The following is a 27,715-nucleotide window of genomic DNA, read 5'->3' as shown; positions in this document are numbered from 1 at the left end:
TTGGGGAGGGCCGGGCCCCGGCGGGAGGCGGGAGCACGGAGGTCGCGGCGGCGGCACAGGAAGCGGTTCCGGGTCGGCGGCGGGGGCCAACATGGAGCCCGTCGGGCTGGCGGGGCCTCGCTGAGGGAGCGTAGGGCCGCAGCGGGGCCGCGCCGCCGCCATGTCGCTGGGCGAGTACGAGCGGCACTGCGACTCCATCAGCTCCGACTTCGGCAGCGAGTCCTCGGGCAGGGGCGGCTCCCGCGGCGGGGGCAGCCTGCCCGGCGAGCAGGAGGAGCTGCACTACATCCCCATCCGCACCCTGGGCCGCGGCGCCTTCGGCGAGGCCACCCTTTACCGCCGTACCGAGGTAGGCTGGCCCGGCGGCGGTGGAGCGGGCCGGGATCCTGCCGGGCAGGGGGAGAGGGGCCCCGCTCCGTTTCCACCGAAGGACGGGGTCCGGGGACGGCTGTCAGGGGGTTTCCAGGCGGTCGAGGAGCCGCAGTGGGGCTCACCCAGGGGCTACTGGCTTAACAAACAGCCCTCTGGGTGACAGCCCCATCGGGAACAGCCTGGGCGTGGAGAAAAAACTTTGGTCCACGGTGTCAAGCAGGGTTTGGGTTTTGGGACGTTTGACCACTGCCAGTCTTTCAGTCCCCTAGAGTTTCACAGGGACATGTGGAGACTCTTCTGACACTAATAGATTCCTCATTTTTCTATGTTTTATTCCAGTCACAGAGGACATGGGGGCATCTCATACAGGTAACTCTCTTGTGTGATCAGCGTTTCAGCATAATCAGGGGAAACTGGCAGAAAAGCCAGTGCTCCCTTTGCTCCCAAGTCATCTTATCCCATCTGGGTCGATGGCTGTCAAACAAAACTGCTTGACTTGGTTCCCAAGGGAGATTCTTCAGGGTTTTTTGGGGGAAAGGCTGCCCTGACAGTTCACTTAACAGACTGCATGTAGCATATCTGACAACATGGGTGGGGTTCATATGGGCAAGCTACATTTGTTCTCATTTTCTTGGTTGGTTTTTGTTTTTTTGTTTGTTTGTTTGTTTGTTTTTACGAATACCTGTGCACTTGTAATGGCTTATGGTCTGGTTACAGTTACTACAGTTAAGAGATTGGAAATACATTGTTCTTCCTTTATTGAACTGAAGTACATTTAATCTTTATTGAAACAAAGCAAACTGTCTGTTTTTCTGTGGGAACCTCATAGTATGCTTTTTTGCTTGGTAGTTGGTTGTTTGTTTGTTTTTTTCAGCTGGCCAGCTAGGAAGATGGCTTCAGGCCATCACTATTCCTAGCAGCAAACAGAAAACCTCAAAAGTTATTGTTGTGAAGGACCTTTGTCTGAAATCTGTAAGAGGCAGGAAAGTCCTTTTACTTTTCCTGAAATTTTAATTTCCTGCTATAAAGGCACGTATTGTTCTCTTCATAGTAGTGTGTTTTTAATTAGAAGATGGTTTTGTGTTTCAGGATGACTCACTTGTAGTGTGGAAGGAGGTGGACCTGACCCGGCTATCGGAAAAGGAGCGTCGTGATGCGCTGAATGAAATCGTAATCCTCGCCCTGTTGCAGCATGAGAACATCATTGCATACTACAATCACTTCATGGATAACACCACGCTGCTGATTGAGCTGGAGTACTGTAATGGTGAGATCCCTACTCCCACTTACAAACAGGCAGCTGCTGCACTGCTGAGTCAACCTCCTGCAGAACCTGCAGAGAGTATTCATTCTGGGGAGGTGAATTCTGCTGCATAGCTCCTAAAGAAGAGAGCAAGAACACTTCTGATTGATCTGCATCTTACGTGCCAAAGAAAGAAGCCCAGTGACTAGTGCAGGCTGTTCAGGCTGTAGGTGATTTCTTGAATCTTCTGACTGGCTGGTGCAATGGAAGAAGTAGCTAATTGTTAGTGTATATTTCCAATGTGTCTTTTATGTTCTTTTAGGAGGACAGTGGTAAAAGACCATGACGGTATTCAGGGCACTGCCAGTACAGAATGGAGCTCTTTTTCACTAGCATCAATTAAGTGGACTCTTCCATTTGGCAATTACAAAAGTTTAAATTCTACTGGCACTCTGTAATCAGGACTTTTTCCCAGTTTGTGCTTTCAGCTTCTATGTTTACTATTGAAAAACAAAAAACCCACCTGTCCTGGTGTTGGAGAAAATTTAAAATTTCTTCCAAGAGTGGATCGGATGGTATCGTTAGGATTTTGCAGTCCCATCTGGGATGGAGAGGTAGAAGGATTTGCTATGAGGGTCTGCATTGCAGCTGCTCTTACATATCTGTAAGAGGAGGTCCCGCATGGTTAATCCTGAGGGAACAGGATACCTGACTAGAACTGCGGTATAGTTTCTGTGAGGAGGAGTGGGACAGCTCCCCTGCCTAGCATCCTCTGTGTGTTTGGGGTTTATGTTAAGCCCTGACTCATCAGTAAGAACTTTCTGTGGTGGAAAAGGCTATTGTGACATTGTTACTGTCTTAGAGTGCTTTTGCTGGGACAGAGTGGAAGACAACAGTTTCACGAGTATTTTTGAAGAGTGTCTAGCACTCTGGTTGGCAGGTTGGCCAAAGCTGGTTTTGCTTCTCTGCTTTTTGTTCTTATGCAGGGTGGAGTGCAGTGTGAGAGTTGGGGAATGCTAGCTCTTTGATGTACCATTTATTTTAGGAGTACTCAGTGGGAGTTATTTAGCTGTCCTGAAAAGATTGCATGCTTGGAGCTATTATAAATTCATTGAAGGTCAGAGAAGATGCTGCATAGTACTTATGTCTGTATGTGTGTGTTAATGTCACTAAACTGTTTTACTTTGGGACAATAACCAAGATATGAGTATGTAGCCTGTGTTGCCTGAATATGTCTTAGTGGTACAGAACTAGGGACATGCTAAAGAGGGAATCTTCTTTAGGCTTATTGATAGTGGTTTTGCCCTTGTATTGTTTGTGGCTTTTTTTACAGTGTAAAAGTTCAAGATGATTTGTAATTTTTTAAAGTGAGGCTGGACTAGTTGCTGTCAGACACTCCTTAGAATCCAAAGTTTTTACTGCTTAATTGTCACATCTCTGGAGATCTAATGAAGACTTTAAAATCTGAGTAGATTTTGTCCCTATTTTAAGAGGGAAGGAACCCAGTTTATTGATTTATTTGCTTGTAGGTCTGTATGTATATCATAGTACTGTAAGACTTAGATTTGCCATCAGTAAATATACCTGAAATGGATTTGAGAAGAATTATCCTAAACAATAGATTTGTTAGAGAATAGAGTGGCAGAAGGTTAGATGCAATTAGATGAAACAAAGCAGAAAGTAATTTTTCTTTTTAGTATGTTTGCATAGAGGTATTGGTTATTTGAGTCAACAGCTATTTTGTCTCCTTGTGTAGGATTGTGGGGAGCTATGTAATACTTGTCATGCTGCTCTTTGGTTCAGAAAAGCTGCAAAAAAGGTATCAAAAAATCAGAGATGATGAACAGTATTCAACAAGAGCCTTCATAGTCTGAATTGTTAGGAAAGAGGTTAATAAGAGGCAGAAGTGAGTACTTTGGTTAAATTGTGAATGAAAAGAGCTTTGTAGATGATTTCCAAACGTCAGTGTAAGGCAGAAAAAAAGAAATGTTGAGAGGTTGTAACAAGGCTGAATGAGAAGAAATCAAGCAAAAGAAATCTTAATTAGAATATCGGAAAAATCTTCTTGACATGGGAGCCTGAAACAAATCCCTCAAGAAGGCAAAGGAGACATCTACAACTTGACAATCCCATGGAAATCACACAGCAGAAAGCTGTCTTGCACCATTCCTCTGGGAATAGGAGAGTGCCTGCTGTTCTGTTGTTTTTAGGATGTAATACATGATAACTGGGAAATGGAATGACAACAGGATGTGATGAGAGGCTTAGGATTTACTGGTAGGATGCTAATCTGACAAGGAGTCTCATTGCCTGGCGCCCTCAGCATCATTTCTGTTAGCTCTCCTTGATTTTCAGTCTGCTGTCTTGAAATTGTGAGGTGCCCTGAAGAGCCTGCTGATTTCAGGCTTTTGTTGGTCATGCTGCTGTTGCCAGTGCTTTGTGAATTTTGCATCAGCAGGGCAGGTGAAGGAGGAGGAAGGTCAAAGCTGGGCAGTCAGTGAGGAAAGGCAGTAACTTGTGCTTTCAGGAACTACTCTGAACTTATAATTGCTTGCTTTCTTTTTTTCTTAATGCATTATTTATATATAATGCTGAGCAGAACAGTCTCACATGATTTGGTGTACAGATTATAAATGTCTACATATTCCAAGAAGCATCAGAGGCAAAAAAGTAGGGACTGGTAGCCTATATTACTGATTCACTTTTCAGAGTATTGACTGGTGGTGTTAAAAAAGAATCCTCTCTGCTTGAGCTTGGATGTGCCCATGAAGTTCTTAGATAGAAGAAGAACCTAATTTTGTGAGTACCTGACCAGTTTAGGTGAAGAGTGCTGAGGCTGAGGAGAGCTGTAGTGATTTGTCAGCTCTCTTAGGGGATTTGAGTATTCCCAGCAATACCTGAGCAGAGTAACTGTTGCCATTAACTAAGATGAACCTCTCTATCTTTCTTGCTGTCTTGTAATTACAGGAGGGAACCTCTACGATAAGATTCTGCGGCAGAAAGACAAGTTATTTGAAGAAGAGGTAATTTGAACTGCTGTGAGGGAGCAGTGGGGCTGGCCTAATATTTTCTGGAAGATCTGTCTGGTTGTCTGAGTATTTATATAACATTTTTTCCATAGTGCTGATGGGGCATTTCTGTGTTTATCTGGGGACTGACATCCTTCCTCTCCTGTTGAATATTGAGAGCATTTATGGACTATTAGAAAGTTTTTCCGTTTTGACTGTTTATAAGGCATATAAACTTCCAAGGGAGGAATAATGTAAGAGAGCGCTCAACTAACTTTGGTCACCTTATCACATTGGCTGACATTTAACCTTAAAACCCATTTCTGTGTTTCTTCCTGGTTGATACTCAATTTCTTTCCCTTCTTAACCATTTTATAGGTTCTTTCTGACTAATGACCTTGAGTCCATCTCACTATAGATATTTTTTTTGTTCTTTTTTAATTTCCTTTTCTTTCTTTTTTTAAAAACTTCTTTTCTGCTGCGTGCTTCCACCTCATGCTGAGGTGCTTAATGGTTATGCTTATTTTTCTTATATAATGAGTTTTAAGGCTTTCCAACTCATGGTGGATATTAGATGTTCACAGTTTGTGTTCTCGAGAGCCCAATTGTAGCTCTTTCCCAGGTCATCATTACTTGTCATTTCTAAGTATTTTCATTAATTGAATTCTGTGATGCTTATCAGGACAGAGACTATGAACAGTTCTAGAACATTCTACCTTTTGGAGTATCTTTTCAGAAACTTCCAAAACAAGAAACTCTACATTTTTGTACTCCTGAAAGAGCATCTAAATATTGCAGCCACGCTCCCTCGTTATGTGAGGGACAGATGGGGTTTTGGGAGGGCTATTTTGAGTGTCACATAAGGCTTTATTCCTACCTTTGCAGATGGTGGTTTGGTATCTCTTTCAAATTGCATCAGCTGTGAGCTGCATTCATCGAGCAGGAATTCTTCACAGGTAAGGGTGGCATGTGGTAAAGCTAAAGTTAACAGGTGTGAGTGCAGAACTCCTTTGAGTAGCCTTTGCTTCTTTGTTTAAAGCAAGCACTGAGCTTTTCCCCAAAATGTACCTGGGGTAGAAACCATCCTATGATAACTGCAAGAAATTTTGTTTATGAAAATGGAATTGCTGTCTTCATTGCTGCAGCTTTGTGAACAAATAGTTAATCCATATAGGAGGGAAGTAAATTGACTTTTTTTTGCTGTAGCACATAAATGATGTTTGCTAATGTGGGTAGGAAGAGCCGTTACCACAGGCCAAAGGTACTTCCTACCCGCTCCACAGTTAGCAGCTTCAAACCAACATGATCATCCTTCTGTAATTGCTGGAAGCTAAAGGTGCTGGAGGCTTTGCATTGGTGCATTGCAGTAATATAATCCTTGTGAAGATCTGTTCTGCATTTGCCTGAATCGCATTTCTTCAGCCTGCTATTTAAGGAAGTAATAGAGCTGGTAGTGCTAATTTGACATTGAGATTTTTATGAGTAGCTGCTTACCTTTTTCTGTTGCCCTTTTTCTGTTTGGGAGGAGTACATTTCACAGCTTATGTGTGCTTCCAGGAGGCCGTGATGCTCTGGGGAGTGCTGCACATGTGCAGCTGTCTCCAGCATGGTTGGATCCTGTGCTGCACAACATCCTTCTTTAACTAACGAGCATAGTTGTTTGAGGATGTTTTGTGTGGGATAGAGTGCTGGTTGCTGCTGTTCTGAATCTTTGGGAGTTGACAGGCCCTGGTAATGAAGGATTGATAACCTGCACTCAACAAAGTAGTGCCTGCCTTTTTCAACTAAAGCTGATGTCATGTCTGTCCTGCTTTGCAGCGATTTCCTGCTACTGTGTTGTCCATCTTCACATCAGAGTTCTCGGCTTAGGCACATGTCTCGCCCCAGATCCTTCCATAGTAATGAAATGAACAGTTGAAATGTTTGCAGGGATTTTCTTCTGCTGCAGGCATTGTCATAGTGACCCAGGACTTTACAATGCTCCAAGTGGATGAATGTGAAGTTCTGCTTTACTTGATGTTGTCCTGACCTACACTGGGAAGTTGTTGATGGAAGGAACAGGGGGAAAGGGGATGTTACAAAGTGTTAGCCATGGGAAGCATGTCATACTGCAGGGGCTTTCTCTATGTGTTTACAGCCTCTTCTATTGAGCTGTGAAACTACGTGTGAATTATTCTGTCGCTGTTTTCAATTAATTTTTTGGATTGTGAACTGGTTAAAGGAAAGCAGTTAGAGTTGTGGTAAGTGGGACAGAGTCTATTTGGAGGCCTGTATCTAATGAAGTCCCTCAGGGGCTGGTATCATATTCATCAATGACCTGGAGGAGGGAACTGAGTGCACTGTCAGCAAGTTTGCTAATGAGACAAAACTGGGAGGAGTGGCTGACACATCAGAAGGCTGTGCTGCCATTCAGTGAGACCAGGACAGGCTGGAGGGCTGAGTGGGGAGCAATTTAATGAAATGCAAAAAGTGTAGTCTTGCATTTGAGAAAGAACAGCCCCATGTACCAGTATAGGTTGGGAACTGAGCTGTTAGAGAGCAGCATAGGGGAAAGGGATCTGGGGGTTCTAGTGGGCAGAGGAATGACCATGAGCCAACAAAGTGCTCTTGTGGCCAAGAAGGCTGATGGCATCCATGAGAAGGGGGATGGTTAGTAGGTCAAGAGAGATACTCCTCCCCCTCTACTCTGCCCTGGAGAGGCCATATCTGGAGTGTTGTGTCCAGTTCTGGGCCCTTCAGTTCAAGGATATGAAGCTGCTTGAGAGAGTCCAGTGCAGAGCCTCCAAGGTGATTAAAGCAGTGGAACATCTCCCTTATGAGGAAAGGCTGAGGGAGCTGGGTCTTCAGCTTGGAGGAGACTGAGTGTCATGAGGGTGGAGCCAGGCTCTTCTCAGTGATAGGACAAAGGGTAATGGGTGCAAGTTGGAGCACAGGAGGTTCTGTGTAAACATAAGGAAAAGCTTTTTCATTGTGAGGGTGACAGAGCACTGGCACAGGCTGCCCAGGGAGGTTGTGGAGTCTCCTTTTCTGGAGACATTCACAATGTGCCTGGACATGTTCCTGTGTGACCTACAGGTGGTCCTGCACTGGCAGGGGGGTTGGACTTGATGGTCTCGAGGCCCCTTCCAGCCCCTAACATTCTGTGATTCTGTGAACTTCAGAATTCAGCATTTTTGTGGCCATCAGACTTTTGATCTTCTGAGCATAGTACGTCATGTTATAGAGAGTTGTTCTTGAGGCTTATTATGCTTATGTTGTGTGTTTTGCACCCTCTGTGTGTTTTTATTTGCATACATACATATTCATGCATATATTTATGTTTTTAGTGAGCTCAGCAGCTCCTGGCTTGGGTCTATTTATAAAACCAGGAAAAATAAGATCTCCATGACCTTCATGCAAGAAGAGACTGAGAGTGGGGAAAAGAGCTATCTTTGATCTGTGGCCTTTACATAGGTGTCTGGAGCCTGAGCTTTTTAGACTGTTGTGTTTGTGTGGGGATGTGAGAAAACATGGATAACTGTGGGTACTGCTCCAGTAACTGGGGCCACTGTCTTTGGAGAGCTCTCTGTGTATGAGATAGTGCTGGCAGAGTAGCGAGTACCTCGTTTTGGAGGAGAGCCATAGTAGTGTGGAAAACTGTGAAATCTGGAAATATGTTTGAGTGTCTGCATTTATTTTTCTCCTTTTAGAGATATAAAGACATTAAATATCTTTCTAACCAAGGCAAACCTGATTAAGTTGGGAGACTATGGATTGGCAAAGAAGTTGAATTCTGAGTACTCTATGGCTGAGACTGTAAGTATCTGCCTTCCTTGTGTACAAACTAAGCTGTGGTGTGTTTTTTTTCTCTGCATACCTTGCAGAAGACCATGGGTACTGTACATTCCTGCTGCTTCTTTTCTGTGGTTTTCCTTTCCCTCTCCCCTCCAATTCCCTCAATGTTATTTCACCAACATTGGCACATCAGCTGGTGTATTGTAGCCTGCAGTTACCCTTCCTCCCAGGTTACCTTTTTGGAGGTTTGTCTCTCTGTAGAGCAGCAGTAGACAAAAGATGAGTGTCACTGGGGACATGGAATTGTGCCAGAGCCAGTATAGCTGTGCTAGAGAGCACTGCTCTTCTTTCCCTGGTGCCTAGGCATAGTGCTTCCAAACGTGAATCTATGTAACACGAAGGTGGTGCCATCTAAAGGTAGAGAGGTGGCAGTGTAGTCAGGCAAGTACAGCACCCTCCTGGGCTAGTTAAGCCCATCTTATCAAGTTACATGAATTTAGTTATGCTGCTTTGCCAGTAGGCATTTTGCCTTATCTGGGTCTGAGGGAGCTTGAATGTGCTTGCCTGGCATTGCACTGTGCCCTAGATATGTCTCCTGTGTATTTTCATACACAGATTCTGAACTGAATGACAGAAGCAGGAACGGAACTTGTGCTTCTTATGGTATATGGTTTATTGGTAATGCTCTTGGAAGGGGGAAGAACGTTGTAGGAGACATTACCTCTACCAGAAATCTTCTCAGTCTTGGTTTTGTTCCAGACTGTTCCAGAAAGCAGTTTCACAGCCATAGTTATGACAAAGGGTACGCTGTATTGCAGGCACCTGAAAGGCTCAGCTTGGATTTCTCAGCTTCATTAATTTCTGTGGTGAGCACTGGGCTTCAAAAGGGAGACATTATCTGGAGCTCCTATCTGCCATTGGGCCTTTATTATAGTTAGGGATGCAAGCCAGCTTGCACTTCCCCTTACCAGGCTGAATTACTAGATTTAATGCAAGCTATTGGTGTTCTGTTAGAATGTGTAGGTAAATACTTGCCAGCCTCCTCCCAGAACATGAGCCCTGTTGTGCAGTTGCACGGTGAGAGGGAACTGAAGGTTACTGCATAAAGCCCTCACTAAGCTGAGTGGTAGCAAAACCACTCCTGTTTTGACATTTTTCATGGCCTTCTGGCATTCAGGGAAAGTGAAGTCTATGCTATGAATTTCCAGATGTGTTTTTGCTTATGTTGTGTATGTTCACCTACACCTGCAAGTTGGTTTTTTTTTCCTCCTTTTTCACTTCTAAGAAATTTTGAACTTTGACTGTATTTATGCTGTATGTGTTGGCTGTGCTCTGGACTTGTTGCTCAATTTCTGATGTAATGACCAGTGGCAATCTGGTAGTAATTTTTGTGAAATGAGTGCAAAACATGTTATTGTCAATATTTGCAATACTAACAATCAAATTACAATTCTGTAAAATGTTTTCATCTTTCCTACTAAATGCTGTTTTCTTAATTTATCATTCTTTCTTTCATTTACCAAGGAAGATACAGAAAATATGTCTGTGTCTTTCTTACAAACCTTATTTTATCTTTTGCTTAAAAAAGGTTTAGGTGCAGTGTCCTAGTTCTCCATACGATACTCCATCTAGCTGGGCTTCTGAACCTTCCCATGGCTCAGACTGGCGTAGTTCTGCAGCTGTCATGCTCTGTAACAGGAAGTGGAAGGGAGATCCAGATTCCAAATGTGCCCAATTGGTATTTAGTGTACTAGCAGAGCCTAATGAAAGCAAGCTTTGTAGTCCCTGGAACTTTGCTGAGAGCATTGAAAAGAGGGCAACTATAAATATTTCCCCTTCTAAAATCTGTCTTTTACATTTTATTTTGCTGTCTTGTTCCTTGCTAGAGAATGACCTCCATTCATCTGGAAGCTTCATTTTATGATGTTTGTTCTGTGTCTTCTTGTGACTTTGAGCTATGCCACTATTTCTATTGGAGCTGGGGAGTGCTTCTGTGTTTAAATGCTGAAGTTTGGGATTTCGTGTGTGGTGGGAGGTGTTTGTTTTAAACCAATTGTTCAGGAAACCCCACTTCTGAAGTGAAAGCCTCTCAGGAGGGACTCATGCCAGCTTTCTACTTAGTGACCCAAAAGCAACCCCTATTTCATTGGAGACAGAGTAGCCTTTGTCCTGGCAGTCTCTTGTGATTAGACAGACTGGCTCCATAGCTATGGGCTGGCATCTGTGTTTGAAAGCTTTGCTAAATTCCTTTTCCCTCAACCTTTTGTGAAGGTTTCCATGTGTCTGTAAATAAGCCCATGATTACCTCTAAATGTAGTATATTTAAGAGAGAGGAAAGACTTTGCTGAGTTCTCATAACTACTGCTTTATTTAGAAGTACGTACCGCACCAGGATCTGAGCAGAGAGGTACCTGGGATCTTCTGAGAAAGACAGATGCAGGCTTGTGGACAGAAAGGGAATAAACATGCATATTCACATCTCTCCACATTGGTGGGGTGTGTCATCTGTGTCTAGCTCTGATGCTGATAGACTTGTGTGAATGTGATGGATGCAGAGCTCCTGAATCATTTCTGATATTTAAATGTTATTTTTCCTAGCTGGTGGGAACTCCATATTACATGTCCCCAGAACTCTGCCAGGGTGTGAAATACAACTTTAAATCAGATATTTGGGCTGTGGGCTGTGTGATCTTTGAGCTGCTTACTTTGAAGAGGACCTTTGATGCTACTGTAAGTCTTCAAACCACGATGGACTGTGTAACCTTAATTTTTATCACATTGAGGTTCATGTTTGGCTCACAGCTTTGCTTTCATTGTTGCTCATATCTGCTGATTAAGAAAGCAGAGGCCTGGGAGTGCCAACTGTAGCCAGAGAAAATTATTTCCTCTACATTATTTCCTCTACCCTGCACTGCAGGTGCCTCTCTATCTTGTGCCAGACCCACCCTTGTCTGCAGCCCTGGGTTTACCAGATGAAGAATACAAGCTGTAGTATCTTGTATCATGGCTATGAATGAATCACCCTTTCCAAGGAGGAAGTTAGTGATTGTGTAGGTTTTTTTGGGTTTTTCAGCATTACTAGCTGTGAATTTTCTGTGCAGGATTTTGTAGGAAAATCTTCCAGCCTATTCAAATCTTCCACGTGTAATAGGATTTAATCCCGTTACTCTTTCTCAAAATTTGAGTGCAATAGAAGTATGGTCAGGCTGGAACAGAGGGGGTGAAAGGGAACATTGCTGGCTGGCATATGTGATTTGCCAGCTTGTTCCATGAAGTGGGAAAAGTTGTTAACTGCCATGGTGCAAGAGTTTGTAACCCTTGAAGAGCTAAAGTGAAACTGCCATCCTTTCCTGACTTCCTCTCATCGTGGCTACTGAGCCCCCATTAACTTCTCTGCTGTGTGGTGTTTCAGTGGCAGTATGCTGCACAGGAGATTCCATGCAGAGAGAAGCCTATCCTCTCTCCATTGTTATGGAATTTGATGAAAAGCTGGATGTTGCCACCAAGTCCTAGCTATTTGAGGTACCATTTCTTCAGGAATTATTATTGGGTTTCTGAAGAACCTACTAGGCAAAGCAGAAGGATGTCCTGATCAGAGAAGGAGAAAGAAAGTAATGGTGACCTCTAGCACCTCACCCCAGCGGACACAATATCCAGCTCAGTTCCTTTACAGCTGTGTTGGGGAAACAGTTCAGAAATATCCAGGTTGTGAGCAATCCTGACTTACTTCAGTTTAGGCCACATTGGGTTAATGGTTACTGAGGCCTAGTTAGAGGCTTTCTGAGAATGAGCTACTGGGAAAGAGATAACTTAATTGGCAACAGAAGAGGAAAATAATTATGTGAGAAGAATCTTTCCGTGAGAATGGACTGTGTAATTGGAATACAAAGCCACCTGCATGATAAGATGGTGTAAACAAGGCTTCTCTATATAAAGTGAGTGCAAGTTGCTAATAAATGATTTCATACAATCATATTGATGTGCACATGGAATCCTTAAGCCTCCGCAGACTGTTTTCCCACACAGCTGGCTTCTGGTTTCTGCCTAGAATCCCCTGAATCTTTGTGTGAAGATTGTGCAGGGAAATCGTGCCATGGAGGTTGATTCTACTGTCTACTCCCGGGAGCTGATCCAGATGGTGAATTCCTGCCTTGATCAGGTTGGCAAAATACTTTTTTAATTTTCAGACACCCCTTCCCAGATAACTAAGCCATGAAATTCAGGGGTGAAGGGGAGTAACAGCATCAGGGCTGTTAATGCAGGGTAATTTCTATGAGGGCTTGGGTGTGACTAAGGCTGGGCTTCCTCCAGTCCTCTGGAAGTATTGTTTCACGATGCCATTCAGTCCTGCAGTGTCTGGAGGGATGCCTGGTTTACTCTGGTGACAATTACTTAATATGCAGACAGAAGCAGTACTTTCCTGATGCAGTGCTGCAGAGGTGGGAGCATTGTCATGGTACAGTCTCTTAAGGTTCTGTTTTTCTCACTGTGATTCTGCCTTTCTGTAGGGAATTACTTTCTTGAAAACAGACATAGTATTGATACCTTCAGAGTTGGAAGTTCTTCCTGCACTTCCCTGGCATTTATCCCTATTCATTCAAAATATTTTAATTAATTCCTTTCACTTCTGAAGGGAGTCAGGGAAGAAGGTCCATGTATCATAGAATCATAGAATCATAGAATTGGCTGGGTTGGAAGGGACCTCAGAGATCATCGAGTCCAACCCTTTTACCACCGTTGCGGTTGCTAGACCATGGCACTGAGTGCCACATCCAGTCTCTTTTTAAATAGCTCCAGGGACGGAGAATCCACTACTTCCCTGGGCAGCCCATTCCAATGCCGGATCACTCTCTCTGTAAAGAAATTCTTTCTAATATCTAACCTAAATTTCCCCTGGCACAACTTAAGACCATGCCCTCTTGTCTTGTTGAAAGTCGTCTGGCAAAAGAGACCAACGTCCACCCGGTTACAACCTCCTTTCAGGTAGTTCTAGACAGCAATGAGGTCTCCCCTGAGCCTCCTCTTCTCCAGGCTGAACTCCAGGCCCAGCTCTCTCAGCCTCTCCTCATAGGGTCTGTGCTCGAGTCCCTTCACCAGCCTGGTTGCCCTCCTTTGGACCTGCTCCAGGACCGCGATATCCTTCCTGAACTGTGGGGCCCAGAACTGGACACAGTAAGACTTCATTGTAAATGATGACTGTTTCCCAGAAAATGACTTATTTACTTCTTTCAGGATCCAGAGAAGCGACCCACTGCAGATGAGTTGCTTGAACTTCCCCTTCTCAGCAAACGGAGGAGGTAATCAGATAGTCTTGCCTTGAACATGAACAGGTGTTAGGGAGAACAGAAGGGTTTGTGCAGACTAGTGGTTTTTATGCTTTTGTAGCAAATTTTTTCAATTAATTTGGCCTGACCTGAGGCAATTGTTGAAGTACACTTCATCCTCTTTAGGAGATAAAGGCATGCTTCATCTCTTGTCTTCTAATCAATCCTGGTGCATGGGTATGGTGAGAAGGGTTTTTCAAAATACACATATCATGCAAGATTAAGACCCTCACTTTCTCCATTCATTGCCTTCCTCTTCTGGAGAGAGTCGCATTGAAAGTAGCCCATTTTAGCTTAGCTTGACCATCAGCCTGCCCACACTGTCTTTTTGTGAGAGGTGGAACATAATTGTGGACTGATTGGATCCCACTTTGCTTGCTGTAGAGACAGCAGATTTAGTCCTTTATACCAAGATTCTTTTAGTTGGTGATCAGCATAGTTTGAGTTTTCTCTTGCTGTGTGCACTGGCAGAAGCCTAAATTAGCCATTTAAGGTCATTCCTATGCAATACAGGTACTGGTTGGTCACATTCTGTTATATATGTAGTTTGTTATCCTCTGCTCTCCTGGAAGGTTGTTAGATAGATGGTACATTACTTCTTCCCTATTTACTGTGTGTTGCTGTCAGCTGCCACATTTCCTTCAAGATAGAGCAGCATTTTATTGGAAGGGAAGGAAGTCCATGTGTGCTGCTTGTCAGTAAATTGTTTTGGGCAATGTTGCTGTTTTTTAAAATTCTATTTCTCCTTTGTCAGGGAGATGGAAGAGAAAGTCACACTGCTTAATGGGCCAAATAAGCGACCAAGGTAATTATTTGGGCATGTGTTTTAAAGGAGGTGTGGAGAGAACATCTCCCCAGAGGGAGACTTTACTAAGAGTGTTAGTCTGTGACAACCTTACGGGAATAGCGTAGTTTAGAAGATTGCCAAATGCTGGGAATTTGACATAGTTGCCTTACAGTTATTGTCCCATATTCTATTCTGCCTGTTAAATCCTGCTTATATGTATGGCTGGAGCCTGCCTTATGGCAGGTCCCATACACTTTTAATCTGTCCTATTGAATACGTAGTCTTTACAGCCCACATATCTGAGGATGTAATGTCTGTCCCTCCTTTCATCTAGGTTCCTTTGAGCAGAAAGAATATGACTGTCTGAATGTTGAATGCTAAGTGAATGTAAATATCTTTCATAAAGATGGATAAATATAAAGGTTCTCCACAGTCCTCTGTAAGCAGGGTTGCTCCATGAAGCAGATAGCTTCTGTGACATGTATAGCTGTTTTCCTGTTGATTTGTTGCATAGAATTAGAGCATACTTCTCCCTCATAAACTTGGAAGTACTATCCGAGTGCTTTATGTGAAGTTATTCCAGTTCTTAGGTTGCTTGCCAACAGTTTGCTTTGATCACAGCTTCCATTTTGCAATCTTCTTGTGAATTGAGTCTAACCTGCATTGAAAAGTTCTGGTTTTGCCCTCAGATGGAAGCCTGTGATCTAAATAAAGAGAGGCAAGCTGGAAGCTTTTAGATGCCTCTGTATTTTGGGCAAGTTTTTGTGACTGTTTGCAAAGCTTTCATTTTGCCTTTCATTTTTAACAAACGAGAACAGCTCCATGGTCATTCAGTGAAAGTCCAGTGTTTTAAAATTACATAAATTGGATTGCAGGCTTTTTCAAATGCTTCCTGGGGGCTGCTCTCTCTGTTGCTCTGAGACAGGATTGATCCTGAGTCTCTCTATAGCAGTTGAGGCCTCACAGCCACTAAACAAAGAGAACAATTTGTGGAAATAAACCCCATGAATGATTGCAAAGGAGAAACTGATAGACAACATTAGGAAAATGCATGACAATGAATGCAAGCCCATTATTAAAAGTGTGTGTGCTTTGTGGGGGGTTCTTGTGCAGGTCAAGTACCATGAATGAGGCTCCCATAGCAGTGGTGACTTCACGCACCAGTGAGGTGTATGTCTGGGGGGGTGGGAAGTCCACCCCCCAGAAGCTGGATGCCATCAAAAGTGGCTGCAGTGCACGCCAGGTGTGTGCTGGTAACACTCACTTTGCTGTGGTGACAGTGGAGAAGGAGCTCTACACCTGGGTGGTAAGTGAGAGAAACTGCAGGAGTGGGTGGGGGTGGGAGAGGAGAGTCCAGATTCTCTGCTGACCATTCATGAGCCTGGTAGAATCAGATGGGCAGGCAGCTTGGAAAAGGAGAAATCTGACCACAGTGAGCACTGTGAGGCCATCAGCTTTGGGCTGTCCCAAGTCTCCCAAGTGTGTTTTTGGAAGAAGTTCTTCTCCTTGACAGGAATTGTATTGGATACTTGCTGTGTGCTTGAGGATTGTAGGTGGTGGACTTGTAGGCCCAGGCACTGAGTAAAGTATCTCTTCCTCTCCTTCCTGACTACCAGAAATGCACTGGAGGCTTTGTGAATCTCTGTTGTTGGCCTATGTGTTTTTTAAGAACGTTTTCCAAAGTCGAAATGGGGGGGATGAGGGACCTTGTCATGATATAGATGTAATTTGTGAGACAACTTGTGAATGAAACCAGAGATGTCTTATACTAAGCAACTCTGCTTTTTATGATGAGTGGGAATTCTGTAATAGTTTAAAGTGAATTAAAAAATGTTGCCATATAATGTATTTAAAACAACTGAGTCTGGTCTTCTTGGGCTTATGTAGTTAGTGACATGGAGGTATTCTGCATCTCCAGGCTACCACAGACTTTTGTATTGATGATACAGAATCTGTTAAGACAAATTAGAAAATACTGGTAGGTGGCTGAGAGAATGAAGAAATCCAAATGGGAGGAGAGCAACTTGAAGTAATTTGCTGGATGTTCCTGCAAAAATAGCACTGAAAGCTTTCAGCTGGCTATTAACATTTTATTTTTAGCTTCAATACTACTCAGAGTGGTCTTGTTTTTCCTGTAGAATTGGTAGGTCTGTCCACTTCAGTGATGTTTGTTTCAAGTTACAGGTTTATTTGCAGCCATTATGATTTAGAAAAGTAGGTCAAAAAGCTGAAGCATTAATTCATTCCTGCAGCAGGGAGCAGGTTCTGTAGCCTGGCAGATGAGAAAGGAGCAGGGTTTCCTCCCCAGCTGGTAGCTTGAGACTGGATCACTCCTCATGAGTGAGTAACTGCCTGAAAGCTTGTGCTGCCATTTAGAATGTTGCCAGCTCTTATACCTCCTAGCAGATAGCAGTCTCTTCTTTAGGACAGCTAACACACTTTCTCTGGCTCTTTGTTGTCTTCTGATGTTCATTTGAGGTGAATGGCAGCATCTCTGGAGTTGTGGATACTAAGCCTTACCAGATGTTTCTGTCTTGCAGAATATGCAGGGGGGCACCAAGTTGCACGGGCAGCTGGGTCATGGAGACAGGGCCTCTTACAGGCAGCCAAAGCATGTTGAGAAGCTTCAGGGAAAAGCCATTCGCCAGGTGTCCTGTGGAGATGATTTCACAGTGTGCATCACAGGTGAGAGCTGAAAGGGGACCACCATCCCCTCACTTTGCTGTGCTGGGGAGATGTTTGCCTTCAAAATAAGATCAGCAGTGCAGCTTTGTGCACAAAGAAGAAGGACCTGTATGTTACTCACCCCTCAGTTTTGAGGATAGCAGGTGTGGTAGTGGAGATAGATAGACACTATTATACAGAGGAAGATAATGATTCCCAGAAGGCTGTTTTGCTAAGGATCTACAGCTTTTTGGTGATGAAGCTGGGTGTTGAGCACAGCTCCTTCTGGCTGTGCAGGTTCCCTGCTCTTATTGTTGTGTGTGTTCCCTACATACATGCCCATATTAAAGACAAAGGAACTCGCAGTCAAGAATGTAAATGTGTTTGTAACTCTTTTTGAACTGTCTGTGGGAAGAGTCACCAGATGATAGAAGACTGTGTGTCTGAGATATGCTGTTTAATTCAGAAAGAGATTGAGACCTGGTAGCTGTTTTAACCCCCCTCAAAATCTTAAGCATGTGTTAACTCTGATGTGGAAGAATTTGAATCTCACTTTACCCATAAGAACACAATTCTAAATAAGTGTCCATTTTATTTTGCCAGTGTTGGAAAAGCAGAGGTTTGTCAAGAGATAAGCTCAGGTGCTCAGTATGCTGGAGGAGTGACTTAGGAAGCCACAGAATCAATTTCTGAAAGAGAGTGGCAGGTTCAGTGCAAGATTTTTTGACACAAGTGCCCTGACAGAGCTGTGGGTTCTGTCAGGTCATCCGCCTTAACATGAGCAATAAGGACCCTCTATTCTGATTACATTCTTTGGGTCTAAAAAGCGGGTTGATTACAGAAAAGAGGTTGCTCTGGCCATATCCTAGGAGGTTAATATGAGGCACAGAACAAGCTCTGTGCGCTGACCAAGCTTCCTTTGTGTCCTTCAGATGAGGGCCAGGTGTATGCCTTTGGCTCTGACTATTACGGATGCATTGGCATTGACAAGGCTTACGGCTCCGAAGTGCTTGAGCCCCTGCAGCTGGATTTCTTTCTTACCAACCCCGTGGAGCAGGTCTCATGTGGAGATAACCATGTGGCAGTGCTGACCAGGAACAGAGAAGTTTACACGTGGGGCTGTGGAGAGTATGGTAGGTAGAGACTCCCTGGAACTTGAATGTATTGGCTTATGCCTACTCCGTATAGCAGCTTGTTGCAGGTGTGTAATGTGAGGCCTGGCTGAGGGCTGTCTGGACCATCCTGGGAGCAAAGTTGTTTCTTTGAGGCTTGCTTTCCATGTAAGAATGGGAAAGTGATGACTGAGCCCTTGGGACTTTATTGTGGGAAGCTCTTACATGCCACTTGGCTTCCTTGTGGGTAGGGCAGTTGTTCTGTGAGTGGAGTTGGCATTGGCAGGCAATGATGCATGTCTCTAGTTTTGTTGGGAGATGGCTTTGGCACTCTGGAGAGAGAATGCCATTTCTTAGGGGTGGGCACCTTTGAGGCCATTTCTGACTGCAGCGTTTTCACTGATGCAGGGCGCTTGGGCTTGGATTCAGAAGAAGATCACTACACCCCTCAGAAGGTAGGGCTGTGATAACTATTAAAATCTGCATGAGCAAAAATTTAAATTATTGCTCTTCGGAAATACTAACCATCTGAGGCACAGGTGTTTTTTCTGAGGTGTCAATTTGCAAGTGTTTTAACTTCCTCACTTTATTTTGTTCATTTGTCCATAGTCATGATCATGTTAGAGAGATATGCCACTCTCAAACTAGCCAACATCATTGCTTTGCTCTCCAAGCTGGAACTGGAAATGCCAAACTTATTTTTGTAGAAGTCATAGTAGGAAATACCAAATTGCATACCTTGGGTCTGTAGAGGGAATTTGCAGCAGTGCAAACAACTGAGAGTCTTTGAATTTTACATGAGTTAAAGATGAATTCAAAGTAAAACCCTCTTGAAATACAGTGCTAGGGGTAACAAGAAGGACAAACCAGGACAGAAACCAGCAAGGATGTGCCTGGAAGCCAAATATTTGTGGTCACATGGTATCACACTCACACAACACAGACCCACAGTTAGATGCTCAGCTAACTGCCTCTGTTGCTTGTAGACCCCAGCTGGCCAGGATGCCTGTGTGCCAGAATTTTGGTTGCTGTGCAGGGTCACCACTGTCTGCACATAAAGTCTAGAATGCCTTGAATTTCTGCACTGTTACCAGAGTTTCAGTATGCTATAGACTTTGATATTCTTACACCTTCATTCAAAATAACTGCATTGGGTATTGTTGGTGCCCAGACCAGCTGAACCACTGCTCTTAACCCGTATGTTTTCCATGTGCCAGCTTCTGTGTACTAGGTGCTGAGATTGTCATTTTCTTAGTATATATTTCTTTCACATAGGTGGATGTTCCAAAGACCTTAAACATTGTGTCTGTTCACTGTGGCTGTGATGGGACTTTCCTGCTCACCCAGACGGGCAAAGTGTTGGCATGTGGACTCAATGAGTTCAACAAGCTGGGCCTGAATCAGTGCACATCAGGGATAATAAACCATGACGTAAGTGTATTTGGGTCCCTGGCTTTGGTTCCTAGCAGCCAGCATTATATGGGTAAATGGAGGTCCTGTGACACTGACAGTGTTCACTAGCTTTGTGCCAATTTTCTAGCTCTAATCCAAGACAATGGATACAGGGATTGTGGGAAGAGGCAATTTGCTCCTCAGTTTCCTGTCTGCCCTATGGACTTATGTCAGATCTGAGGTGGTGAAACAGTGAGCTGCTCCAGGATGACTTAGCCAGTGACGTGGACCATAACCATGTTAGGACTGTCTAGGTTAATGTGGTCTGCCAAGACCTTCTTGAGTAGGTCTTAGCTGATGAATGTGTGTTTTTTCACTCTGTGCTTACCCACGTGTCTTTTCTCAGACATACTGTGAGGTGCCATATGCCACTTCCCTTACTTTGGCAAAGCAGCTGTCCTTCTACAAGATCCGTACCATTTCTCCAGGGAAGACACACACAGCTTCCATTGATGGTGAGCCGTATGTGTTAAGCAGTGAATATTGGTTGCTAAATTACTCTACATCAGCTTTGCCCTTTCAGCCTGGCCCTTGACATTGAGGGTTGTGCTCTTGGTAGCAAGGCACATGCCTGCTTAAGGAACCCAGGATTCCTGTTCCTCAGCAGTGTTGCCTCCTAGCCAGCTGAAATAGCAACATCAGCTTTTGGGACAGCCTTCCTCTTTTTAAAGAGGGGAAAAAAAAAAAAAGGTTTGGTGAAGAATCGTGCTCTGGGACAGCAGAGAAATCATTTATGACCAAGTTAGGCTTTGTTGGAATGATTCCAGTCAGAGGGTTCTGAGGAGTCCCAGACCTTGGTATCAGAAAAGGGGAGCAGCAGGAAAAGGAAGTGGGGGGGTGTTTCCAGGCTGAAGCCATTCCTCTTTGTTGGCACTGTCCCCTCCCAGCCTATCTGGCTTCTCAGCAGAGTCTTTCCTGCTCATGGGCTGTTGCTGCTAGGTTCTCTGCATGCATGGCTGCTTCCAGAGTTGGGCCCTTGCTGTGACTGTCTCCTCGTTCCTCCTCTCAGAGCGAGGCCGCCTCCTGACCTTCGGCTCCAACAAGTGTGGACAGCTTGGTGTTGGGGACTATAAGAAGCACCTGGGAATTAACCTGCTGGGAGGCCCCTTGGGGGGTAAGCAGGTGATCAGGGTTTCATGTGGAGATGAATTCACCATAGCTGCTACTGACGGTGAGTGGGTCTTTGCAAAGTTGTGGTGGGTTCCTTTGAACTAGATCTGCAGGGTGGTTAACTGGCTCCCCCTGAGCACTTACTAGGCCACACCCAGCACTGCACTGAAATAAAGAAATCTGCCTAGACTGGGCCTGTCTGGCCCTGTTAGTTGTCCCAGCACAGTGTCAAGCATTTGCTGTCTCTGGGGCTGCGGAATGCCAGCTTGGGTGCTGCCTCTAAGATTCGTTATCAGTTTGTTCTCCCGCTGGCTACATGGAGCTGGTGGGTCAGATACTTAGGGACAGCACTTACAGCAGAGAGGCTGTGATCCTTTTAGCTATTACAGGCTGAGAGAGAGGGAGTGAATTGAGGGTCCTGAATCTCTCTTTCCTCAGACAACCATATCTTTGCCTGGGGTAATGGTGGGAATGGGCGTCTGGCAATGACATCGACTGAGCGAGCTCACGGCTCAGAGATTTGTACCTCGTGGCCTCGGCCAATATTTGGATCACTGCATCATGTTCCAGACCTGTCTTGCCGTGGCTGGCACACCATCATAATTGTTGGTAAGTGTAAGTTTAGGATTAAATTTTGGGATACTGGTTATGATGCTGTGTTGCTTGCCAGGACCTAGACTATAAATCCTGCCTGGGAAGAGGACAGGTTGCTGTGGGGGAACGTGGCAAGCTGCTCTGAGCTGTGTTGTGTGCTATTGTAGGTGTTGTCTTGCATTCTGTGTGGCACTCTAACTGAAAGCATATTTCTCTCCTTGCAGAAAAGGTGTTGAACTCTAAAACAATCCGATCAAACAGCAGTGGCCTGTCCATTGGTACTGGTGAGTAACCTGCCCTGGGGAGCTGTGGTTTATGTTCTGTTGGATAGTTTGAGTGGGTGCAGCTTGCTCCTGCAGCATGGTTTCTCTGTGTTGGAAAGGCCTCACAGAGGAGCTCAAAGGGAGGAAATCTAGTTGGTGCTGTGCATGGGAAGGGATGGCCCAAAGCTGGGAAAGAGAACTGGAACATGGATGCAGAAAAGGGAAGCTGAGAAGAGAAAGAAGGATCTTGAGCAGCTGCTGGAGAGATGGAGTCCAGTTTCTTGGAGCTGTGGGAGGGCTGGGTCCAAGAAGCTGCAAAAGATTGCTGTATGAAAGTCCTTTTGGGGAGGCCTGCAGGTAGTGTTAGGAGATAGTTGAGGAGGAGGCTGCCAGCACATGCATTTGCCATGGCGTTATGGCCCAAATTTCTGCATCTTCTCTGCTTCATCTCAGGTTTAGCAACAGGAATAGCAGAGGCTGGGAAAAGTGTGAAGTTTTTGCTTTTGTTTGCTAGTGGCTCAGAGCTGTGCGACTGGAGGAGGAGAGGAAGAGGATAATGAACAGGAAGCAGAGACCCCCAACCCCAGTGGAGGCTTTCGGGGAACCATGGAAGCAGATCGTGAGTTGGGGGGCTGGATCAGCACCACAGAAGCAAAGGGAGGCAACAGTGCTGACAGCAGCTCTTGCCCTGGCTGGCTGCGGAAGGTAATGTGGTGTTTCAGAAGTGCCTTAAAATGTGAGTCTAAGCTGGAGAAATCAGAGTGGCCCCTTCCGCCTGTAATGTGGAAGGTTCTCGGAGCTGTGCTGCACGGGCGGCTTTTCAGGCCTCGCTGTCTTTTTTACCACAAGAGGGTGCTGATGCATTGGTTGAGGAAGTCAAGGCAGCTGCAGGAAGGCAAGCAGGTCTGACAGTGCTGCTTTTGTGTATCCAGGAGCTGGAGAACGCTGAATTCATCCCTATGCCTGACAGCCCTTTTCCTCTGAGTATGGCATCTTCAGAGCCCGAGAAGGAAACTCTCCCTTACCAGAAACTTCAAGGACTCAAAGTGGCTCCTGAGGAACCTGTTGGATTAAACAAACCCAAAACAGAGCCTTGGGTAATCTTATCCAATTGAATGCTTAGCCAAAAGCTCTTAGAAATCATAAATGGCAGTGTTTGAATTATTGGGAGAGCTGAGAAGAGGGTGATGGATTGGCCTCATTCATCTGGGTGAGGAAAATAGAGCTGTTAATAATCAGAGATGCTGCAAAGACTACAGTTCACTGGAATCTAGAGCATGAAGTGGGGGCTTGGTCAGACAAGATAATGAGATCAGTTCTGTGGAAAAATGTGGTTAATGCAGTTGGAAAAAAAAGAGAAACTTAGGATCCAGAAGCCTAGCAAAAAATAGAAATTTAGAAAGCAGAAAATGCTGTGAGATAGGAAGAAGGACTGCTACGGAAAATCACTGAGAAATTACAGTTTGTGAGACTACCTTATTCCAGGAGTTTTCTGTCCTGTGAGAAGGCACAGATGCCAGGCTTAGGGAACTAGGGGGTAAACCAGATGAATTTTGGTGTTAAAAAAGGCAGGAGCAGATTTGCCAGAAAAAGGCAATTAGTGGCTTTGTACTGAGGATGCAGCGAATAGTAGCTTGCTGATGTTGATTGCTAGAAGTTTGGGAAGTCAGGAGATGAGCTGGTGTGATGCTTTCTGTGCGTAGTTTCTTCTTGTGGCTTATAAAACTTCTGGCCCTGCACTCAAATCTGGCCTGACTTAACCTCTGTGTCTCCACAGCCTAGCTGCCTCAGTCCAACTTTGCCATGTGGTGAAGGGAAGGCTGTTTCTCCTGTTGTGGGCTGCATGTGCAGTGCTCTGCAAGTGGAGGTGACACACCTCCGAGGCCTGGTGTTACAGTGTCTGGAAGATCAGAAGAAGCTGCAGCAAGAAACCCTTTGTCTGAGTGCCCAGCTCCAGCAATTCTGCAAGGGGATGGAGGGAATGCAGCAGGTGAGAACCCATCACATGGGTGCAAATCCATTCTCAGGGCTCACTGTTGCACAGAAGGAAGCAGCTCTCTCAGAGTAGAATGGGGGGGCTGAGTATGGTGCCCATCACCTGTTTGAGCTGCTGATGGAGGCTCTGGTAATAGCAGCAGGAATGAAGCCAAAAAGACAATTTCCTGTGAGCACAGTCCAGCTCTTGAGGGACCTGAGATTCCCCTTATTTCTTCCCCTAGAGGGAAGGGATGGATGGTCGGATGTTTCGGAGAGTCCCAAATGACTGTGGAGAACAGGAACTGTGCCTTGTGCAGCTCTGAGCTTCTTTGCAGCTATTCATAAAGCTGTTTGAATAACTGCTCTGTGTTTCGGCAGGTGGAGGTTCATTCCAAAGGAACACAGACTGCCAAAGAGGAGATGGAAGTGGATCCGAAACCTGACTTGGATTCAGATTCCTGGTGTCTCCTGGGAACGGACTCGTGCCGCTCCAGCCTCTAGTCTCCTGAGCCCACTGGGATCCATCTAACTTCACAGCACACTAACCGAATGCAGAGAGCGGCTTTCCTGGCTTCAGGTCACTCGCAGACAAGGAGCGAGGCCGGAGGCTCCAGAGCAGCACCCATGTACGTTTGATATGAACTAGGAGTGAGTTTGAGAGGGGAAGGGCCCCTGAGCTCTAGGCCAGCTCAAGTGATTGAAGCAGCAGCAGCTCCTCTTTGTACCTTATCTATCAATTCTGCACGTGAAGCAGAACGGCCCCATTATGGCAGTGGCTCCAGTAGCAGCTTGTGGCCCTTTCATTGTTTTACTGCTTCTTGGGAGCTGCCTTTGGGACCCCAGTATTCATCACTGCATCTCTAGATGAGAGGAGGAGACATGTGTTGTACTGAAACTGGCTGAACCCTAAGACTTGCCACCTTCACTTCAGAGGAGTGAAGGACTAGGATCCTCTCTATCCCACGTGGTAAGGCCCAGCCAGTGAGGCTGCTCCCCTCTGCTCAGGTGCAGAGAGAGCAGAGAATGTCTCCTTCTGGAGGCAGTGGAGGTCTTCCTGTTAGGGAGATAATGGTAGACAGCATGTCCCTGGCCTCGAGGCATAGCTTCTGGCCATATGGCAGGGTCCAGTGGCCTCTGTAGACAGAGTTTAAAGGCTTTATACTGGGTGTCTAGGGCTTTCCAACTTCCAGGCAATGCACCGAGATGAGTGAATCAGGTGGTGTTTCCAATTGCAGTAGTGGGGACTGTCTGAGATGGATATCTGGTTCTCACTTTCAGACCACCTGCTTCCCAACTAGATGACAAGCATCTGGGCATCAGTCTAAGTCACCCATTTCTTGTTCTGGCTGCTTAATTTGGTTTAGGTGCCAGAGCTTCTGGCTTCTTGGTATAAGCCTGTAGCTGTTCGCTGCTTGGCTTCTGCTATGCTCAGCCCCTGGTGCCCATGCTCTGTGTGGGTGTGGGAAGAATCAGTGTTTTTCCACTCAGTGTTTTGATGAAGCTGGAATGCAGTTTCCTACCCAGAATAGGTCATTAATGCTGTGGTCACAGGATGCAGCCTTCCCTGATGACCACGAGTGATCAAGTCTCTGTCAGGAATTCACCTTCTTTCTAGAAGCAAGAGGCTTTCCCAAGAAAATTGGAGATGGGAAGAAGCATGGTCTGATGCTCTAGATTTCCTCATTTCCTGTTTTGAGAATGAGGTTAATCTTATCCTCCTTAAATTTATTAGCAAATGGGCTTTGAAATAGGCTTTTGGGAGAAGCTAGCCTCCCCTGCCTTACATGAAGCCTCAAGGAGTCCTTATTCCCTCTCACCTTTGCTGCGAGAGTGGGGTTGTGATTTCATTGGGCTTAAACCATCCCCATCAATGTGTCCCTAGAAATGCCATAGGTCTATTGGAGTTGGATATCACCTCTCTTAGACTTCCTTTGAGAGACTGTTCCAGGGGAGCCAGCATGCCCCATTTGGAACAGTTACAACCATCCTGCTTGTTACTTACACTTCTTAAATACTCCTGTGGTGCCTATTGCTAGTATCTTGGAGCTGAATCAAGTGCAGTATCTCCAGTGCAGCGTCCAGGGCAAGGGTCATACTGGTGCTCTTGTCCACCGTTACCTGGAGGTGGTGAACATCAGGCAACCTGGTGTGGCCACATTGTTGGTTGCCCTTGTAACTCTGCTCTCCTTCCCCCATGTGTGTTGGAGCCAGTTCTCAGGTTAGGGTCCCAGCTTGAGGGTTGTTGGTGCAGTTCAGATCAGGAAATTATCAAGTTGGTCATGCTGTGGGCAGTGCCTTTGAGGAGTGAAGAAGTTCGAGCCTTAGCCATGTCCAATGAGCAAGCACCAAGCTGATGGGAGTCGCTCTTCTGCAGTGCACTGCTATCCTCATTTCTCAATGCTCTGCAGTTGGGAAGCTAGGTGCACAGACTGGATTCCCCTTGGATCTAGTGGAGGATTAGGGTCCCTAACAGGGGGTGCCCTGTGCTCCACAATCTCATATGTGCCTTAGAGGAGCCACGCTATCCAGGTTGTGCCTATTACAAACCACAGATTTCTCACCAGCCAGCTATGCAACCAAAAAAGCAGTTTAAAGCCAGCACCTTTGTCTTGGGCTGAGAACAGAAGGGCAAGTGGGCAGAAGTGCCTTCGAGTAGTTTCAAACCCTTTTTACTTCTCCCCTTCTTGCAATGCTAGCTCCATATGTGTTGGTCTCCTGCTAGTATTGCTACTGAGTTGTTATAGTGGAAACACAACTTATGCCTGCTCTGACACTCTGGCTGAAAACTAGTTTGTCGTCTTTTTTTTGAAAGGTTAAAGGGTGTAATGGTTTGGAGTTTCTGTTAAAATAAATGTTTAAACTCGTTCTCCTGTGTTTGGACTTTTTGTTTTGTTTTTCAAGAGAAGGGGAAATACTCATCTGACCTCTTAAGCATTCTGTTGTTTGATTATTATTGCTTGTAGAGGGCCAAGGGCCTTGTAAGTTCTTTGTTTTGGGAAAAAAAAAGTCAGGTTCTGTGTCCTTTCATTAAAAAAACAAACAAGCAAACATCTCTCTTTCTCTTGCTGCTGCATCTCCTAGTAACGTCAGGGAGCGTGCGTGTGTGCGTGTGTTCCAACAGTCTGAATGCCGGGGGGAAATGAGTAACAGGAAAAGAGGCGCACAGGGAAAACCTACCTGTTGCATTAAGGCCTACAGAAGCATAATCTGCCTCACACCTGCTCAGCCAGCTGCTCATGTACATTGTACTTAATGCCTGGCACTTTTAACATTTTATCAGGGGTTTTAGTTAACTGTGAAATGTCTTGAGAGGCAGGGCTGGGTTTAAGACTTCCAGCTCACCAGAGATTTGGATACTGGAAATGCAGCATGTCTCTGAGAGGGAGATTGTATTGTGGCAGCAGAAAAGGATGTTGAGCTGGCATGAATAACATAGCCTGAGCATTGCCAGGGCAACACTAGACATGACAGCAGAGGAGGGTAGATCTCTGTGTGCTGGGCTTGAGGCTTTGGCTAACCTGTTACTAAGTTTTAAATCAGTTAAATCCAACTTTCTGAATACTGCTGGCTTGTCTTGGCCTGAAACAATAGCTCAGCAAAGAGTGGTGAACAGCCCACAATTAGCTGTGAAAGAAAAAAGCAAATGAAGCCTAGTGATTTAATTTTGGTAGCTGTTCACCTGCCACTTAAGTCCCCAACAGATGGGTTTATTTTGCAGTATGAAAAGCTTTCCTTTGTGTATCTACTCCAGTTGCCATTTGCTCTGCTGACTTATGGTCCACTAAACAGTCAGTAAAATGGAGTGCAAGGGAAATGGACTTCAATATGGTAAGACAGGCAGTGGTACTGAATTTCTGAATTTTCTGTTTAATTTGTTTATACCTTTCACTGATTCAAAGATGCTGGCATAAAGCTTCCAATTTACCTCTTTCCTGCCTCTGGTCACCTTTTGCTACCCTGTATTTTGAAGCTCGGAAGATAGAACATTGGTCTTGCATCTCCAATCAATTTGGATATGGACAATTATTTTTGCTT

The 27,715-nt window shown here is 45.1% G+C and overlaps 1 protein-coding gene across 4 annotated transcripts; it reads left to right on the top strand.

Annotated features, from left to right (window-relative positions):
* Positions 1-70: 70 nt before the first annotated feature.
* On the top strand, positions 71-26,543 carry NEK9 (NIMA related kinase 9). Of its 4 annotated transcripts, none has more exons than XM_030451788.1 (23): positions 71-349; positions 712-741; positions 1,462-1,639; positions 4,583-4,638; positions 5,509-5,579; positions 8,313-8,418; positions 10,996-11,127; positions 12,446-12,556; positions 13,630-13,694; positions 14,476-14,526; positions 15,622-15,814; positions 17,049-17,193; positions 18,105-18,305; positions 18,693-18,739; positions 19,560-19,715; positions 20,083-20,191; positions 20,746-20,907; positions 21,285-21,455; positions 21,665-21,724; positions 22,218-22,408; positions 22,636-22,800; positions 23,481-23,693; positions 24,059-26,543. In XM_030451788.1, exons 1-23 carry the CDS (start codon positions 161-163, stop codon positions 24,179-24,181), a joined length of 2,925 nt encoding a protein of 974 aa, XP_030307648.1. In that variant the 5' UTR covers positions 71-160; the 3' UTR covers positions 24,182-26,543. The 4 variants fall into 4 exon arrangements, with proteins under 4 accessions (XP_030307648.1, XP_030307647.1, XP_030307649.1 ...); XM_030451787.1 differs by having other exon boundaries at positions 24,056-24,274; XM_030451789.1 differs by lacking the exon at positions 712-741.
* The last annotated feature ends 1,172 nt before the right edge of the window (positions 26,544-27,715 follow it).

This window comes from Calypte anna, chromosome 5A (genome assembly GCF_003957555.1).
Source record: "Calypte anna isolate BGI_N300 chromosome 5A, bCalAnn1_v1.p, whole genome shotgun sequence".
Taxonomy (NCBI): domain Eukaryota; kingdom Metazoa; phylum Chordata; class Aves; order Apodiformes; family Trochilidae; genus Calypte; species Calypte anna.
The sequence above is the reverse complement of the archived record's forward strand: the minus strand, read 5'-3'. Positions and strand labels throughout refer to the sequence as shown.

Excerpts from the sequence above, each read along its gene's own strand:
- NEK9 (XM_030451787.1), top strand. The coding sequence starts at position 161 with ATGTCGCTGGGCGAGTACGAGCGGCACTGCGACTCCATCAGCTCCGAC. Across the intron at positions 20,908-21,284 it reads CACCATAGCTGCTACTGACG|ACAACCATATCTTTGCCTGG; the intron begins GTGAGTGGGTCT and ends CTCTTTCCTCAG. Across the intron at positions 21,725-22,217 it reads TGGCCTGTCCATTGGTACTG|TGGCTCAGAGCTGTGCGACT; the intron begins GTGAGTAACCTG and ends TTTGTTTGCTAG.